General features: G+C 41.1%; 1 protein-coding gene across 3 annotated transcripts in view; it reads left to right on the plus strand.

The window, feature by feature from the left end:
- dgkb (diacylglycerol kinase, beta) overlaps positions 1-20,129 on the plus strand; it is a 794,652-nt gene that overhangs the window by 254,292 nt on the left and 520,231 nt on the right. For all 3 annotated transcript variants that reach the window (XM_087987111.1, XM_087987112.1, XM_087987113.1), the window contains exons 9-10: positions 1,542-1,661; positions 19,077-19,194. In XM_087987111.1, the coding sequence (XP_087843237.1) occupies positions 1,542-1,661; positions 19,077-19,194 (238 nt within the window). The remainder of the gene's footprint in view (positions 1-1,541; positions 1,662-19,076; positions 19,195-20,129) is intronic.

Genomic DNA, 20,129 nt, shown 5'->3' on the forward strand with positions numbered 1-20,129 from the left:
GGTATATCACCATAAATAGAAGATGTTTCAAAAGCTACATTTCAGCTGCATTCTTCACTCCTCTGCCTGAATATAGTCTTGACCAACAATGCCATAATCTCTACCATGGGTAGAGCATTGAGGCAGGGGTTGAATCCTCCCCAGCTAGAGCTGGGATATAATGCCATGCACGGCATCATTCTGATTGACACCGGCCATCCAGCCAGTTAAGCCAACTGCTCCCCAATGAGGCGTTCTCGTTGCTGATAACATACATGAATGTTGTAGTCGCAGAGCTACAAACAGTGACGGTAGTGGCATCGATGTTCTTTCCTTCTTCATAGCTGACTAGGCCTGCTCTTACTGACTGTTATTAGCTACATTGGAAGGATTTACATGTTGACACATAACCTGTTTGGCCACAATATGAACACAGCTTCCTTGACCATCAAGTTCTGAAGTGGCACGATGCTTGTCAGATGAGGACTCTGGATCTGTTTTCGATAGAGTCGAGAAAGATGAAGGGGGGAGCAGGGGGGTGGTATAGAAACTTACAGAATACTGAAAGGTCTACATTGAGGGGATGTGGAGCTTAGGACCCAAAGGCACTGCATCATAACGAAGGGATGACTTTTTAGATCTGACATAAGGAGGAATACCTTCAGACAGAGGTGTTTAATCTGTGGAATGCATTGCCACAGAATGCTGTGGTGGCCACGTCATTGAGTACATTTAAGACAGAGATAGAAAGATTTTTGATCAGTAAGGAGATCAAGGGTCACTGGAAGACGACAGGAGAATGAAGTTGAAAAACATATCAGCCATGAATGAATGGCAGAGCCAACTTGATGGGCTGAATGCTTCAATTCTGTTCTGAAATCATATGGACTTCTGGGTCTGAGCCTGAAGCTTCCAGCTCACATGCTATCACTGTGCAATAATATTTGCTTCAGCTCCATTATATTACTGTTAAACATCTTCATTCTGGTCCAAATGTAAACTTCTAAATAAAAACCGAAACAACTGCAAATGTTGTAAATCAGAAACAAAAACAGGAGCTGCTGGAAAAGCTCAGCAGGTCTGGCAGCATCTGTGAAGAGAAATCAGAGTCAATGTTTTGGGTCTGGTGACCCATCCTCAGAAGTGATGCTAGCTAGGAAAATGTGGTTTTGTATGCAGAAGATAGGGTGGGGGTAAGGGGTAGGGAGTGAACAGTAGGCAGGGATAGAGCCCAAAGAGAAAGAAGAACAGTTGGACAGACGAAGGAGTTGATTACTATCTGGCTGGAAGGGAGAATACCTGTTAATGGAGTCTGTTGGTGGCTAACAATAAGAATTGTATAGTGGCAGACTGTGATAACAAGGCCTGGTGAGTTGGGTAGGGGGCTAAGACATGGGGGGAGTTCAGGCCCATGAATTATTGAACTCGATATTGAGTCCAGAGGGCTGCAGCATCCCTAAGTGGAAAATGAGGTACTTTTTCCTGTTTCCTACTAGCAATCTTAGTTGTACATAAAGTGAATTGCATGTGTTTTTGAAATCATTGATTCTCTTATTTGATAGATTCTGCAGGAGATGATGGATGAGATCGATTATGACCATGATGGCACAGTGTCCTTGGAAGAATGGATTCAGGGAGGAATGACCACAATCCCACTTCTTGTTCTCTTGGGTCTGGAAACGGTAAGTGTTAAATTGATTCCAGCGATTCCGTAAGCCAGAAATCAGTCATTTTTAGAAAAAGTTGATCCTAAAGTGGAATTTTATTTCTTATCCTCTCTGTATTTTGCAGTGTTGATACCTCTGTGCCTACCGAAAGGACTAACTTATGCGTGAGCCTTTACAATGAATACGATGAAAGGTTGATCAAGTAGTTTAGACATTGCAGTTTAGATGAATGGGAATTAATCCTATTGAAACATACAAGACCTGATGGAACTTGATAAAATAGCAGGGGTCAAAATAATTTCTTTGGGTGCTACTTTTTGTTTTTGAAGGCTATATTTGAGTACTTGGGATTCCTTTTTCATTCAAACTAACTAATTTGTTAGGTTATACAGTCACACAGTAACAGGACCTTCTACATTTGTATTGCTAAATGGATCATTAGACTCCCACATCAGAGGCATTTGAACGATTCATCATTTGTTGTGTTTTCATAATCTTACCAGATCATATGGGTTGTTCTCTTATTAGAGAGAAGTGACTGGTGGTGATTTCACCAGAGGGCCACCAGACCTCAGGCAAGGGACGAGGTTGAGAAGGAGAGTCGTTCATGGTAACCTCAAACCGATGATGGGAATTGAACCCACACTGTTGGCATTACACCACTCTGCAAACCAATAATCCAGCCAACTGAGCTAAACCAATTTATCAATATCCTTGATAATTAGCAACACTTCATTAAATTTAAAGTCATAACATACAAGCCAAGTATTAATGTCACATTCAAATTGGCACAAGATAACAGCTTTATTTTAACATCAAACATTTTTCTATCAAAGTAACTGACACAATTCTGCACCCATAAAGCCATCACCCAAAACATATCTTCCACAGATCATTGAGATCATCACAAATGTATTTCCGTCACATTTGCACAAAATTGGATGGCAGGCAGTTACGGCTTTTCTCGCTGCATCTCGGATTTAAATTCACCAATTTGCACAGTGTTCATTGCAATAGGATATTTACCCACATAGTATCTCCCGTAATTTATGCAGCCTTACGCTAAAATTTCCACATTTTATTTTCAAGCAATTCAGTACCCCAGTAATTTCAAGTGTTCCTGGATCTAGTTAGCTGAATTTTTTTTTGGTTCATGGGTTTAAAGTGAGTTTCTCTCCTTTTTGAAGCCTCCCTCTCTTCCTGACAGCCACACTCTTACTGCCCACACCTCGTTCAGCCTTCTCTCGCCTCCAAATCTACTACTTTCAGAGCATCATACTTTGGAAACTCTTTCCTCTTCTCCCCACTTCCATGCTACCAAACCTAGCTTGCTGACTCCTCTCCACCTGCAGACCCAACAGATTGATGTGTCAACAGACAACGTAGAAAAATAGAAAAATAGGATAAGGAGTCATTCATTCGGTCCTTTGAGCCTGGTCTGCCACTCAGTTTGACTATGACTGATCACTCAGCTCGTTACCCTGTTCCTGCTTTCACCCCATACCCTTTGATCCTTTTAGCCTAAGAACTATATCTAACTCCTTCTTGAAAATATTCAATGTTAAGGCCTCAACTGCTTTCTGTGGATGAGAATTCCACAGATTCACCACTCTATAGGGGAAGAAATTTCATACCTCAATCTGAAAAGGCCTATCCTGTCTCCTTAGGTTGTGACCTCTGGTTCTGGACTCCCTGGATGCCTGAAGAAGGGCTTATGTCCGAAACGTCGATTCTCATGCTCCTCGGATGCTGCCTGGCCTACTGTGTTTTTCCAGCACCATCTTTTTCAACTCTGGTCTCCAGCACCTGCAGTCCTCACTTTTTCTCTGGTTATTGCAAACATTCTTCCTGTATTTACTTTGTCTAATCCTGTTCAAATGTTATAGGCTTCCTTGAGATCTCCCCTCATTCTTCTTAATTCAAGGGAATGTTGTCCTAACTGATCCAGCATCTCTTCATACAGAAGTCTTGCCATCCTAGAAATCAGTCTGATAAAGTTTTGTTGTACTCCCTCCATCCTTCCTCAGAAAAGAAGACCAAAACTGTGCACAATACTTCAGATGTTATCAAAGCCCTGATATCCCTTCTGCTGTACTCAAACCCTCTTGCTATGAAGACCAACATAACAGTTACCTTTTTCACTACATGCTTGCTTTCAATGACTGGTGTACAAGAACACCCAGATCTCATTGCATCTCCTCCTTACCAATCTGTTGCCATTCAGATAATAATCTGTCTTCCTGTTTTTGCTATCAAATTGAATAACAACACATTTACCCACATTATGATACATCTGCCATGCATTTGGCTACCGTTCAACTTGTCCAAATCAAATTGAAACATCTCTGCAACCTCCTGAGAGTTCATGCTTCCACCCAGTTTTTAAAAAAATCATATACAATCAAATTTGGCTCTGGGAAAGGTTGATTGACTGACGGATGGACATCTGCAGCACAAACCACCATAATCCCTGTGATAGGCATCCTAGCTTCAGAAAAAGAGATAAAATACCTCCTAATCTCAGTAGAAGTCTCCCCTTTGAGCTTGGAAAATGGCAGGCCCTTTCCAACTCAGCCTTGATATAAAATAAATCCCCTGCTCCTGGCAAGCAACTCCCCTGGTGACTCACTCACTGCTGCCATTTCCAACTGTTATCACCTGCTTGCTGTATTCTTTCATCACTGCCTCTCATTGGCTCACCTGTCAGGAGCAATTGTGACTGAGAACCAGCCTGTGATTGGAGGAGCAGTTCCTCTCTCATTTCGACTTACAGGGGTGACTTTTCTCTCATTGGTTACACCCACCCCATTCAAAGTTTAATTCTCCTGGGCGACTTGGGACCTTGCAGGATGAAATTTCCCTCCCCTTTCCCACGTGTGTTTTGATTAATGTAAGCTGGTTTGGCTACTGGAGGAGACAAGAACCAGACAGTACAGTTGAAGAATAAAAAGCCCCCATTTTAAGGTTTCTTTTTTTCTCTCAAATGGTCATTAGAACTGTGGAACTCTCTTCCTCAGAAACAGTGAATGCTGATTCATTGACTTTATTTAAAGCTTAGTTCGGTTTTTGACAAAGGAGTCGAGGATTAGAGAAGGGGAGACAACCACCTGGAATTCAGACAGTGCACAGATCAGCTACAATCTTGCTGAATGACAGAGCAAGCTAAAAGGATCAAATGGCCTACTCCTGCTCCAATGCCCCTTGGTCAGTAGACTTGTTCACCACATAGGCACTAGAGGTGAATGGATCCTGTTTCAAGATATGTGTGCTTTCAGCTGAATTTCGCTTTTTCATCCTACTGAGCCGAACTGCAGTGTTACGAAATAAGTGCAGTTTTTTCAGCATCCTCTTTGGATGCTTTTGATGCACATCTATGGCTATCTCATCCTGTGGTGGAGGTTGAACCTAGACCTTCTGGCCCAGAGATAGGGGGACTACCATTTCATCACAAAACCCTCTAATGTTTCTATCATTGCTTCTGTCACCACAATTATCCAAAGGTGGGGACCTCCTTGGTTCATCTGTTTGCTGACTGAATCCAGCATGCTATTCAGAAAACAGATAGGTAGATAGACTTCCAACTTTTTCAGTGTTTGTTAAAAATATATTCATTCTTAGGATGTAGATGCAAATGACAGGGCCAGCCAGAATTTCCTGCCCCTCCCTAATCACCCTGAAGAAAATGACGATAAGCTGCATTATTTGACCCTTGCAGTCCTTGAGGTTCAGGAATATCTTTGGTGCTGTTACGAAATGAGTTGCAGGACTTTAGTCTGGCAGGGGTATAGGAATCGCAATATAAGTAATAGAGACGGGAATGTCATGGTAGAGCAACGAGTGCTTTTGTTTTACATTCTGTGTTAAGCATACTGAACTTGGGTTGGCACTGGTTAAGTGGAGAATCAATGTTTCTTTTGCTCTGTCCCAATAACATTTTGTAATTACAACCACAGAATAGCTTCTCGAGTGCTATTTCAATTTCTCTCATCAGCAAAATACACTAACCTCATTGACTTAATGGTTAATTGGGAATAGACATGAATTTTATCTCTCTTTCGTTTTTAGACCATATATTTCCTTCATAGAAGTGCTTTTCTTCCGAAATAACATTCCCTTTTATTCTATGAGGAATTTTATTTATAGTTTTTTTTGAAATCTGTGTGGCAACGCACTGCTTTTTTTCACACTAGAATAGAATACTTTGAATGAAGGACAAAGTTTGCAAGAAATTACATTTTTTTTCCTGTGATCTTTTTACAGTTTGTGCTGAGTACCAATAATGTTATTGCTTACTCATCAGGTTTGTTGTTATTTAAAACAAAATTACCACAATTACATTGCAAGTTGTACTCATTTAGTGTACTCATCATTGTGTATCAATTAACTCAAAATCTATTGGTTGCCAGTGTCCAGTGTGGAGGGGCAAAGCAGCTTGTTGCAAAAAGAAGTGTTAAAACTGGAACTTGCCCAAAAGGCACATTATAGTTTTATTCTGCACAGCTCTGCTGCCAGTCCATTCAATTAATAGCTCAGTCAGGACTGCCTCTGTTCTGCTTCAGAATACCTAGAACATTGCATTTGGGTGTGAAATTTCATTTTAGTAAACAATTCGCTAAATCTATTATACCTGGAAAGTAACAAAACATAATTCTGTCTAGGAATTAGCACTTCTAAATTTTTGGTTTGCATGACTGGAGAAGCAGATACAGGGGGTCCCTGTTTTATAAACCTTCAACTTATAAATGCTTGTAGTTGTAAATGCATTCACCTACTGGGTTGTAATTTTAAAGATCTGACATGCAAGCATTTCCTGTACTTACAAATGACTCCTTTATATTGTCCTGCATTGTGTTCCAACTTCTGTGTAAATTGACTTGGTGAACAGACTTAGACTGGACTCCATTGAGAACCCAGTTTGACATTGAGGCGGGCAATCCATTTAGCAGTTTGAGCTGAAGCAGGGAAAATGGCTATGATTCCACGAAGAATAGATCGCTCAGGAAAGATAATAAATGTATAGGCAATGTCTGATTTGGCTAACTGCAGCCACAATTTGAGAAGTTCCTCATGTTGCACTTGTGGGAGTAAATGATTGCTTCTTCCCTGGCCCACCCTCTAGTATTGAGGAAAACTGAAAGAACTGCAGATGCTGTAAATCAGAAGCAAAAACAGGGAAAGCTCAGCAGGTCTGGCAGCATCCATGAAGATAAATCAGAGTTAACATTTTGGGTCCAGTGACTCTTCCTCAGAATTGATAGTAGTGAGGAAAATGTTGGTATTTGCAGAAGATAGGGTGGGGGGGGAGGGGGTAAGGAGTAAACAATAGGTAAGGGATACAGCCCAAAGAGAGAGAAGAACAATTGGACAGACAAAAGAGTTGAGAACGATCTGGCTGTAAGGGGGAATAGGAATGGGGTTTTGGGTGGGGGTGTGGGGGGGAGGGGTGCATGGGGCAGCTGGTCGTGGTTCCAGGGAAGAAGTGATAATTTACTCCACAAGTGGAACATGAGTAACTCCTCAAATTGTGGCTGTCATTAGCCAAGTCAGACATTGCCGAAACATTGATCATCTGCCTGAGCGATCTATTCTTCATGGAATTGTAGCCATTTGCCCTGCATCAGCTTGAACCAGATGAAATGAGGTCAGTGACTGTCGTTGATACAATAGCCTGATGTTCCATGGTGGTGTCATTGTCTAGGAGAGAGAGAGAGAGAGAGATGAAGAGGTATCTGAGAGCTGGCGCTCAGCCTCTGCAACATAGAGGTTAGTATGCCAGACCACAACAGCATCCCACCCCCCCCACCCCCTTATCGGCAGGCTTAGTAACAAAGTCAGGGTTGGATCCAAGCACATACAGTGCAGTCAGTTCAGAGGGAGACAGGTTGGATTGGGTAAAGGGGCAGAGAAATTGAGACAACCAATGTCACGTTGACAGTTCTCAATGAACAGCTAGAATGCAGGTAAATGGCCTGAGGAAGGGGTCCAGTTGGAGGGAGAGTGTTGATGATGGGCAAAGGGGTCTGTGGGACAGGGAGAGGACTCTTGTCCAAAGAAATAGGCACAGAGTGAAGGGGATGGAAGGAGAGTTCAACGTTATGTTGTGTCTGAAATTCATTAAGGTAGGGAAGCAGAGGGATAAACCTGACCTTTGCTGACCGTTCAGCATCGGAGAGTGGAAGGATAGGAGGCATGGGGAATACCTGACAGGAGGTGGGGTTGGGGAGGGGATGGAGTCAGGGAAGGGGAGGGAAGAAAGGCCCATGGGTATTTCTGAGTTGTTACATCTTGTGAGCCTTGATGCAAGTAAGAGAAAAAGTTTCCTGTTAGTGTGGCGAATGAGCTGGAGAATGAAATGGAACTGCGGAGTGGTGCAGCTCTGAACCAGTGTATTGACTATGCTGTTGGAGAGAGAAGTTGTGTGTGTATATGTGATACTGCATGGCACTGGATCTCAGGATATTTCTGTGGAATTTTGAACTTTGAACATCATGGAGATGCCTGTGATCCTGGGTGGATTCAAAGCATGAGGGATGAAACTTCAGTTGGAATCCCAAGGATTGGAGGTGTTTGTTGGTTGCTCCTTACTTGTTCTGACTGAGGAGTTGCCTGTCGTGGATGTCCTGTAGATTTGAGAACCTGTGAGGGCCTTGGAAAAGGCTTCTTCAATTTTACCTCTGCTCCTGCTGTAAGAAATGGTTGAGTATCAGAATGAGAGGACTTTTTGATAACTAAGAATGGATCGTAGCCATTTGAGGAGGATGATTATAATGGGAATGAGAGGAAAATAGATTGCAGCTGAATCTTATCTGTTGAGTTGCAACACTGAGGAGGCTAAAGGTACAGAATGGATATGACAATAAGTGGTGTTAGTGGAGTACGATGCAGAAGAATGTTTAGGTTTGAGAGAGTCATAGCTGCCAGCTTAGAATTGTAAGACACTCACCTTGCTGAGTTTTATAAGATCACTGAACCTTTTTCTTTAGCACTGGATCTATATCCTCAGGCCCATGCTCTGACTGCTCACTGTCTCAGCAGCTTAGAGCTGTGCCTGCTTGATGAGAGCCGCATCCTCTCCAAAGCCTCATTACTGCAGTGAGTCTGTGAACTGGGGAAGGCACCTATTCACACCTTGCTGTCAGGCTGCAGGCCTTCCCTCCCTCATGCTGGTTTTTCTTTTCTCTTCATGCATTGTTGTCATTGTGAGTTCCACTGAGGTCCCTATAAGTGGAGTTCCAGTATCGTTGCCTAAGGTGTTTCGTGTTCCCTGCCTACTCTACCAATTACTCCACCGATGTTGGGGCCACAGCTGTTCACTTTATATATTAATGATCTGGATGAAGGGACTGGGGGCATTCATGGAAGTTTGCCAATGTCACGAAGTTAGGTGGACAGGCAGGTAGGGCAGAGGAGGTGGGGAGGCTGCAGGGAGATTTAGACTGTTTAGGAGAGTAGTCCAGGAAATGGCTGATGAAATTTAATGTGAGCAAACGTGAGGTCTTGCACTTTGGAAAAAGAGAATACAGGCATGGACTATTTTCTAAACAGTGAGAAAATTCATAAAGCCAAAGTACAAAGGGGTCTGGGAGTGTTAGTACAGGATTCTCTGAAGGTTGACTTGCAGGTTGGATCCGTGATTAAGAAAGCAAATGTAATGTTGTCATTTATCTCAAGAAGGATGGAATATAAAATGAGCAATGTGCTTCTGAGACTTTATAAAGCTCTGGTTAGGCCCCATTTAGAATACTGTGTCCAATTTTGGGCCCCACACCTCAGGAAGGGCATACTGGCACTGGAGTGTGTCCAGCGGAAATTCACATGGATGATCCCTGGAATGAAACGATGAACAGGTGAGGATCCTGGGATTGTATTCATTAGAGTTTAGAAGGTTGAGGGGAGATCTAATAGAAACTTACAAGAAAATGCATGGCTTAGAAAGGGTGGACGCTAGGAAGTTGTTTCCATTAGGCAGGGAGACCAGTACCCGTGGGCACAGCCTTAGAATTAGAGGGGGTCAATTTAGAATGGAAATGAGGAGACATTTCTTCAGCCAGAGACTGGTGGGCCTGTGGAATTCATTGCCATGGAGTGCAGTGGAGGTCAGGACATTAAATGTCTTCAAGGCAGAGATTGATAAATTCTTGATCTCGCAAGGAATTAAGGGCTATGGGGAAAGTGCGGGTAAGTGGAGTTGAAATGCCTATCAGCCACGAATAAATGGCGGAGTGGACTCGATGGGCCAAATGGCCTCACTTCCACTCCTATGTCTTATGGTCTTATGGTCTTACTCAGTGAAACCGGTCACAGGCTGTTAGTTAGCTTGCTTTGGAAAGAGTGATCCCATGTCTGTAAGTAGTTTCCCAATTCAGAAATAGTCCTGCTGTTCTGACAGTGACTGAGGGGGAATATTTTGCCCTTGTATCTGGTGTATAGTTTTTTTTTCAGATTTTCAACAGACAAAAGTATTTTTCTTCCAACTTCCTCCCCTCTTCCATAGGTACTGTTCTTCTGCAGTACCTCTGTGCTGAACCAAACCACAAAACACCTGGGAGTGACGTGCTGAAGTCTGTTGACTTGTGCATCTGCATGATGTAGCTAATCTCTGCCGTAAGCAACTCAGCCATCTGAGAAGCCATATGACACACATTACTGTGATACAAATTAATCTTCACAAATCAAGTGGTGACAAATATATGGCATTGTCATAGGAAGGAAACTTACTGTGTGATGAAGGATGTCATCTATCGTACTCAATTAAAACGTTAAAAAAGAAGCTTTTAAAGGTCTTTACGTGAATGAATGCATTTACACAGATGGATTGGAGGATGATATTCCATACTCCTATAGGGATATGCTTTTTATGTTTGGAGATTCTTGCTAAATATGTTATTCATTTCAAGCAAAAAATATTTGTTAATTTGTTAATGGCTAAGAGACTTAATGGGGAAAGTTTGGTGACAGGACTGTCTGATCGAGGTGCAGAGGGAGATGTTCAGGCAAATGCAATGGATCCAGGACGTTCCCCATCTGCTTCTGTCACCCATCACCCGTATGTAGCTGCTGAATTCCAGAGGGGCAGAGACACTTGCTGTCCATATTTAAAACTAAGCAGCAATGAAGCTGACAGCCTCATTATATCATATTGAAAGTACTAACCTAGCTACTTGGAATGGGTTGGTTACTTTCCCAAATCAGTTAAAAATACAAGTGGACACATGTTTGGGGCCAGTTTTGGTATTTCATTTTTTACAAATTCACCTTTGCACCTGAATCAAAACCTCTCATTCTTTTCCTCCCTTCTATAGTATAGCTAACTGAACAAAAGATTAACAAACAATCTGGTTTTAAAAACCCTAATCTACAATAGATAGAAAACCAAAATTGGGAAGTAATCAATACATCTGGGGGAAAATAAACATGAAGTTCCAGCAAGCAATGGCCTTTTCATAATTAGTAGCAGTTGCTAATCTCATCAAGAAGGTAATCTCACTTTAAGAAGGGGTGAACAGTTGTTTGAAACTGCTTTTAAGACCTGAACTTAGCTGAGGAATGCCCATGATAGACTCTGAAGGAATTGCCTGGGAATTTGAATTTTTTTGCGAGGCAATTCCTCTGCACCTGGAACCTTCTAAAAGACTCCATTTAAATCCAAGAACTCAGATAGTTCCTGATCAAATTAAGTAGAACAGACACTCAGGAAAAGTTAAAACGATTGAAGGATTCAGGGTATTCCAAGATGGAGGGCAAGAAAAAATTGTGGTGTAAGAGCTTCTCCTTTTTTGAGGTATTTTCAATGTTGGAGCTGATTTTCTTGAATTCTAGGAGCAGTATTTCCTGTTTTATAAGCTGTTGAATTGTTTTGGAACTTTTGGGCAAAAGATCAAAACAACAGTACTTTAAAAAGGAGGAAGACAGACCAAGACAGTTACCACTTGGGAGGTGAATCACATAGAGAATTAAGCCTGCATAACTGTCTGATCCAGCAGTCAATCTACATACTCATTGTTCTGCTGTTTGATTTCAAGTATTTCTGGCTACCAGAGTCATCTAACAAAAGTTAATAAACAGCAAAATCTACAGCTGACCTTGAAGAAAGCTGTGTGGGAGAACTCACAGCATGGGAGCAGCTGAGTGGTTTTTTTAAAGTGTAAACTTACTGTTTTCTTTAGTAAATCTACAGTAGTGGTTCGAGGGGATCCCTTTTTGATTTTGTTTTATGGCGATCTGTCTAATAATTAAACTTGAAAAAATATAAAATATAGATGCAAAGTTAGCCTGGAGCCATGTTTTTCAGAGCAATAAGACTGTGCTATTTTTTGGGTTTGTATATTGTTAAGGTGCAAAGATGGTCTTTAGTAAAATGATGCATTCTTCCTTTCAGATGTGGGTAATTAGGGAGAGTTTCCGTGTTACTGATGATTATGTCTGCAGGAAGTGCTATTTGGATGCGAATCCTGTTGGATCACATGGATCGGTTGGGGCGGCAGCTAGAGGCGATGAGGAATTTACAGGAGCTAGGGATGTGATGGATGGCAGTTGCAGGGAGGGAGATCAATTGTGGGAGACAGTCAGGAAGATGGGTTACCTCAAAGAGAGGGAGGCAGGTCTTGTAGGAATCTCTGTGGCTCTCCCCATCTTAAACAGGTATGCTGTTTTGGAAAATGTAGGGGCGCAGTGAACTCTCAAGGGAATGTAGCACTGACAACCAAGTTTCTGGTACCGAGAATGGTTCTAAAGTAATGAGAGTTGCATCAGGTTCCAGTGTGATAGGGGACTCTCTCGTCAGAGGCAGGGACAGATGCTTCTGTGGCTGACAGCAAGACATCAGAATGGTGTGTTAGCTTCCTGGAGCCAGGATACAGCATATCTCTGTGATAATGCAGAATGTTGTCAAAGGGGAGATGAACTAGCAGGAGATGGTTGTACACATTGGAACATGGCATAGGAAGAGAAATGGACTAGATTCTGAGAAGAGAATATTGGACATTAATCAGGAATTTTAAAAGGTGGTCCTCGAGGATAGTAATATCTGGATTACTCCCAGTGCCACAAGCTGGTGAAGTTAGGAACAGGAGGATAGAGCAGATGAGTGCATGGCTGAGGAGCTGGTTCAGGGGAGAAGAGTTCACATTTTTGGATCATTGGAATGTCTTCTGGGGTGGAAGTGATCTGTACAAGGAGGACGGATTGCACCTGAATTGGAAGGGGGCTAATATTCTGGTGGGGTGATTTGCTAGAGCTGCTCAGGAGGATTTAAATTAGTGAGATGGATGGGGGTACACAGGGAGATGGTGAGGAAATAGATCAGTTTGAGATTGATATAGTTAGGGAAAAACAGCAAGTCAAATAGTCAGGGACAGAGCAGAGAACAAGGTAGGACTGATCAGTTAAACTGCATTTATTTCAATGCAAGAGGCATAACAAATGAGGCAGATTAACCCAGAGCGTGTACAGGAACATGGGATTGGGGTATTACAGTAATTTCAGAGATGTGGCATATTTGATAAGGGATAACATTATGGCTGTACTTAGGGAGGACATTCCTGGGAATATGTTCATGGAAGTTATTTGGGTGGAACCGAGAAATAAGAAAAGGATGATCACTTTATTGAGATTGTACTATAGATCCTTCAATAGTCAGTAGGAAGTTGAGAAACAAGTTTATAAGGAGATTACAGTTAACTGTAAGCATAATAGGGTGGTTATGGTAGGGAATTTTAACTTTCCAAACATAGACTGGGACCGCCATAGTGCTAAGGGTTTAGATAGAGAGGAACTTGTTAAGTGTGTACAAGACAATTTTCTGATTCAGTATGTGGAAGTACCTACTAAAGAAGGTGCAAAACCTGACCTACTCTTGGGAAATAAGGCAGGGCAGGTGACTGAGGTGTCAGTGGGGGAGCACTTTGGGGCCAGTGCCATAATGCTATTAGTTTTAAAATAGTGATGGAAAAGGATAGATCAGATCTAAAAGTTGAAGTTCTAAATTGGAGGAAGACCAATTTTGATGGTATTAGGGAAGAACTTCCAATAGTTGATTGGAAGCAGGTGTTCACAGGTAAAGGGATGGCTGAAAAATGGGAAGCCTTCAAAACTGAAATAACTGAGTCCAGAGACAGTATATTCCTGTTAGAGTGAAGGGCAAGGCTGGTAGGTGTAGGGAATGCTGGATAACGAGAGAAATTGAGGGGTTGGTTAAGAAAAAGAAGGAAGCATAGGTATAAATAGCAGAGATCGAGTGAATCCTTAGAAGAGCATAAAGGCAGTAGGAGTATACTTAAGAAGGAAGTCAGGAGGACAAAAAGGGGGTCATGAAATAGCTTTGGCAAATAGGATTCAGGAGAATCCAAAAGGATTCTACAAATGCATGAAGGAAAAAAGGGTAACTCGGGAGAGAATGGGGCCCATTAAAGATCAGCAAGGCTGTCTATATCTGGACCAGCAAGAGATGAATGAGATTCTAAACCAGTATTTTACATCAGTGTTTACTGTGGAGAAGGATATGGAAGGCATAGAACATGGGAAAATAGCTAGTGACATCTTGAAAATTATCCATATTATGGAGGAGGAGGTACTGGATGGCTTAAAACGCATAAAGATGGATAAATTTCCTATTTCTGATCAGGTGTACCCAGAACTCAGTGGGAAGCTAAGGAAGTGATTGCTGAGCCTGTTGCTGAGATATTTGTATCATTGGTAGTGACATATGAAGTGTCGGAAAGCTGGAGATTGGCTAATGTGGTGCATTATTTAAGAAAGTTGGTAAGGAAAAGTCAGGGAACTGGAGACCAGTGATAGTTAAATTGTTGAAGGGAATCCTGAGGGACAAGGATTACATGTTTTGGAAAAGCAAGGACTGATTAGGGATAGTCAACATGGCTTTGTGCGTGGGAAATCATGTCTCACGAACTTGATTGAGTATTTTGAAGAAGTCGAAGAAGATTGATAAGGGCAGAATGGTGGATGTGATCTATATTGATTTCAGTAAGTTGTTTGACAAGGTTCCTCATGGGAGACTGGTTAGTAAGTTTAGATTCTATGGAGAGCTAGCCATTTGGAGACAGAACGGGCTCTAAGGTGTGAAGGGTTGCTTTTCAGCCTGGAGGCCTGTTATCAGCGATGCCACAAGGATACGTGCTGGGTCTACTGTTTTTCATATTTATATAAATGATTTGGATGTGAACATAGGAGATATGGTTAGCAAGTTTGCAGATGATTCCAAAATTGGAGTTGTAGTGGACAGCAAAGGAAGTTACCTCAGAGTATAATGGGATCTTGGTCAGATGGGCCAATGGGCCAAGGAGTGGCAGATGGAGTTTAATTTAGATAAATGTGAGGTGCTGCATTTTGGAAAAGCAAATCAGGGCTGAATGTACACACTTAATGGTAAAGCCCTGGGGAGTGTTGCTGAACAAAGAGACAGTGGAGTGCAGGTCCATATTTCCTTGAAAGTAGAGTTGCAGCTCGATAGAATAGAGAAGAAGGCATTTGGTATCTTTGCCTATTGGTCAGTGCATTGAGTATAGGAATTGGGAGGTCATGTTGAGGCTGTACAGGACGTTAGTTCTGGCACTTTTGGAGTTCTGCAATTCTGGTCTCTCTCCTATTGAAGGTTGTTGTGAAATTTGAAAGGGTTCAGAAAAGATTTCCGACTGCTGTGAAAAAGGGGTGTGGTTTGATTTCCTCTGACAGTTCTGAGTTATGAAAGACCCATCAGAATGGAAGTATGGCTTAGTGTTTCTAAGGGACCCCAAAGCAGTCTGTCCTGTTAGATATACAGAGCTCTCGCTTTTCATTTAAAAAAAAATCAGTCAGACTGGCCTTCTGCGTGAGATGGCCACTTTTTGGAAAATTCTGCAATGTGTTTTCAGTTTGGGTGCAAGTTGGCAAATGTTGCAGCAATGAACGATTATCGATGTAGTGTTGTGAAAGTTTTGTATGAATGTGGATTTGAAATTAAAATACAATATGAAGTGAATCCCGATGGAATACATTTCTTATGTTTTAGCTGCTGTCAGCATATGTGATGTTTTAAACCAATAATTTGGAATTTAAATAACTAGATTCAATCTCTAGGTCCTCCAGATCTGTATCGCACTCAAGGGAAATGTCAATCATTGTATCCATGTTGTCTTCTGTCACCATAAATAATAAACAGCAGAAGAGTTAGAAACTGAGAGAGTTGTTGAAACCTGTGATTCTTGCAGGTGGATGATTACTCTTGGCAAAACAACTGAGTTATGAGAGAGGGAGAAAGCAAAAGGAATGGAAGTAGGGATTGGGGAAATAAAAGTAACACCCATGGTTCCAGTTTATTTGTATTTGTATGCTACTTTATTCCAATATACTTGACATATCAATCATAGAGAGAGTGCAATGTCAGACCGAACAATATGATTCCCTGTTTGAAGCATCTAAACTTTGGTTAAAATTTTAATATTTTGTGATATGATTGATTTCTGTCTTTGCAATGGGTTACCAAGGGCTTAAAATGCCTGTTTCAATATAAATTATGAGAATTCATGCTTTTTCTGCTAATGAAATTATATAATCTGTGGCTTTGAGGCCTCCTTGTTCTATTCACCACCAAACAGGAGAATTAAGCAATTATGTTGCCATTTTTTTGCCCCCATTTGCTGATGACCTGCCAGTGAAACTTCCACAAGGGAGCAGGTTTGAGATTCAAAAGGAAGGCTGGAGCTGATGGGACAATGAGAGGGCTGTCACAGAACATTTTCAAATAGAGAACCTTATCAATGAAATACTATGAAAAGAGTTGCACTCATCCTGACGTCCAAAAAGTGCAACTTAAGGCTATTTTTATTGAATGAAAAGATGCTCTGAGTCATCCTTTTAAGTGATTGCGATTCTGGCTGTGATTCAGTGCTTTGCAAGGTGGGGAAGGGGGCAAGGTATTTTGCTAGAAATAATTTTTGCACTGGCATGCTGACGTTTAGGTGAAATCTCAAGATCTAAATATTTCAAAATTCTAAATTATGTAATTTAGTATGAAACTGCTGTTTGGCACCATGATCATTTTCTGTATAATTATTAAAATGTACCTTCCAAAGAATCCCTTTATAAAGTTCATATTCAGGAGGTTCGTCAATCTAATTTTTCAAAATAATTTGAGGTGGAAAAGTCAGCATTGTGTATGTATTGAGGAAAGGGAAATAAACCATCTATTTTCTTCACCTTATAATCTCCAAACTTAATTTATGAATTTTAGGAACTTAAAAGTCCAAGATTCTTTAACTGCTGATAAATGAAAAATGCAATTCAGACTTTTTTGTCTTGTCAGCATGCAGCATAATGTATTGTTCTCTTTGAGATTCAGTATTCTTATAGTTCTGCCCTGCTGAATGCAAGACCTAAAGCATTGACAGCATTTTTTTCAGTAATTGTCAATTTAGGTATTACCAAGTTAATGCCCTTTTCATTAGTCAAACATAAATAAACTAGGGGTAAATGAAAATTTGAGAAAATTTCATGAATTTTGCCTCACTATTAATCTGGACATCTGGACCTTGAAGTACACTGCAACATTTTATGAATATTTTTCAGTAAGTTTTTACCTGTTTGCATGGTGACAGAGTTTAGCTGGAATTATCTTAGAATGTTAGAACACCATCTTAGTTAATGTGTAATAGTTTCTTAAATTTGAACTCTGACATGATAGGACAACCATCTCTGAGATTTTTAAATCAAACTTGCATTTGTGTTTTCATAATAATTTTGCAAGCATTGGGAAATGGTCAGAATGTTGAGCTGCTGACTTCAGTGTCGATGTTGGTATGTGTTGGTGGTTGAGGAAAGGTCCAATTAAATCTCCCGATTGTTAAATGGGAACAGTATCATTTAGAAATAATGACATAATGCCTATCGTTCCACACTGAGCATGCACCAAGCAGAGGCCAGAGACTGTTACCCACTGTCCCAACTGCAGCAGACAAAAAGAAACTATGCAGAATATTTCCAGACTGTTCCTGTACAGGTTTGCAGCACTGGTTTAAAAAAAACAGAAATCCTGTTGACAGTTGAGGGAGTTTGTGGGACAGGGAGTAGAACCAGAAAGAGGCTGGAGAGAGGAAAACCTTCGGTAGGCAGATATTAAAATAGATCTTGCAAGTACTGGGGTGTGACATAATATTTGGGTCAGATAATGGTTTTAAATAGCTTGTGCTTTGCATTGCATCTAATCGCACGTATGACCACATTGAGTGGTTCCTACACATCGTTCTCTGAAGTATTATTTTCTGCACAGTAACAGAAATGTTTGTTTGACTTAGTTACTGGTGCACTTTGTCTTGTATCAGAAAGTTGTGCATTTGAATCCCATTTCAGAATTTCAAATTACTATTGAAGTTGACATTTTGGAATAAGTTTAGGGGAAGATTGGGGATAGACATTCTGCCTACCAGAGCAGGGTTGTCGGGCTGAATTTTGCAGCACACTAGCAAACAGACAGTAAGTTCAGTCAACGTGCCATTTATCCATCATCCATCCTCCCACCTCAGCCCCTGCCTGATACCCATCACAGGGTATATAGGCACCAAGGAAGATGTCAGGTGGGTTGACTGTCCATGGCCCAATTGAGGCCCTTAATTACTCATTTAAGAGCCTCTTCCAGCTTGACTGTGATATCATGAGTGATGGGGTTGGGCCTGCATTCTATGTGTTGCCTGGCCGATTTTACCCTGCAGGCTGGTCATTGGAAGACAAAGTGCCTCTTTCTTCAGATCCTGTGCCAATTAGACTACTCCAGCCACCCTACAGTTTTCCTCCCAAGAGCCTATCCTCTCACCATTGCATGGTGTCCGTTGTGGCCCACAGGTCTCCTCACTGAAGCCTGCCAGTCTGACCCCCAGTAAGATATTGGACTTAAAGTCTGGTACCATAGCTGAAAATCAGCTCCTGCCCTTCCAGCAATGCCAGTAGCAGCCATTGTTCCTGCAGGGTGCTGCCAAGGTGGGCCTCTCAGTGGATCTCCTCCTGGCAATGCACAGAAGCCCCATTTCACACTCACTAAATGGCCTGTTACACAAAATATTGAAGTAGGTGAGCCAGCTAAGCGGAGGAAGGCTTTTCCCTGAAATTTACACCAGGGCACAGGGAGCCCATGCTTGGTAGATAATCCTCCTTGCTAAAAGCAGGCCCATTCTTTGTGTAAGAGTGACTCCTGGGCAATATTTATTCCTCAACTCATGTCAGCAAAACAGATGAAGAGATCACTTATCACAATGCCTTTTATGGAATCTTGCTGTACATAAATTGCTCACGTGGTTATTTGTCAACATCATGTCAGTAATCATGCTGCAGACTTTTTAAAGTTGCTTTGAGAATTCATGCCTGGCAAATGTATGTATTTCCATTGAAAGTCCACATCCCAAAAGATGCTCTCAACTGCACTGTTGGTGTATTCTTCTTTTGTAGAATGTGAAGGATGATGGGCAACACGTGTGGAGACTGAAGCACTTTAACAAACCTGCTTACTGCAATCTCTGTTTGAATATGCTGATTGGTTTTGGCAAGCAAGGCCTCTGCTGTTCCTGTGAGTATTGTGAGGATTTCGAAGATAAACTGTCAAGCTTTCTTCACAAAGGCAATTCAATCATATACTTTCCTAATTTCCATTAATCAAGTATTCAAGATGAATTATACTCTTAGAAAAATGCTGTTTTCCGTCTTCTTGGGTGTATAAAGCAGCTTTCTAAGTTTTCTTTTTCATTTTCTTTTGAACTGATCGCTCTATGGACAAAATAATAAGGCAATGCTGCTTGTTGCTGTGTCTGAAAGCTCCAGGATAATATTAACCCTTAAACAAGTACTCTGATCAGCACTGGGTAAGCAGCTATCCCTCCATTCTAAAGTAGAAGCCCCCAATGCTATGTATTTGAAGATTTCATCAACTTTATGAAATGCGGCCACATCCTATTTTGCAATAGTCCTATGCATGAAGCTTCCTAGCATCAAATAGGTGCACATCCTATTGAATATTAAATCATAATATAATTATTCATTTCAACAAACCCAAACGGTTGGAATGCTTGTTATCCAAGTAAGCAATACTCCTTGAATATCATGTGACTCTAAAACATATAATATTGTGTTAATAGATTATTAATCATTGTGCAATGGACATTTTTCATTGTTTTGTTGAGAACTAAAACACTTTAACAGCACTTCAGATTAAATCCTCTGAAGTGACCATTTAACAAGCCAATACCTTTGAAAAAGCAACTATTTTTTATTCACACTGAAGACTATTTGGATATTTGATCTATTTGTAGGATGTTTTTTGCTGCGTTTACTAAACAGTGGATTTACTGTCCAAAGCTAACCAGATCCTGTGTGACAAAAAAAAAGTTAAAAGTTTTTGCATGGCATTCTGAATACTTCATATCGGTCTCTCTGCTAAAATTATCAAGTATTTTAAGATTTGCAAGGTAATTAAGACACTAAATTAGGAATTTACTTGTCAAATGT

This window comes from Chiloscyllium plagiosum, unplaced genomic scaffold, assembly GCF_037043375.1.
Source record: "Chiloscyllium plagiosum isolate Xiang-an unplaced genomic scaffold, Cpla_swu_hap1 HiC_scaffold_5, whole genome shotgun sequence".
NCBI lineage: Eukaryota > Metazoa > Chordata > Chondrichthyes > Orectolobiformes > Hemiscylliidae > Chiloscyllium > Chiloscyllium plagiosum.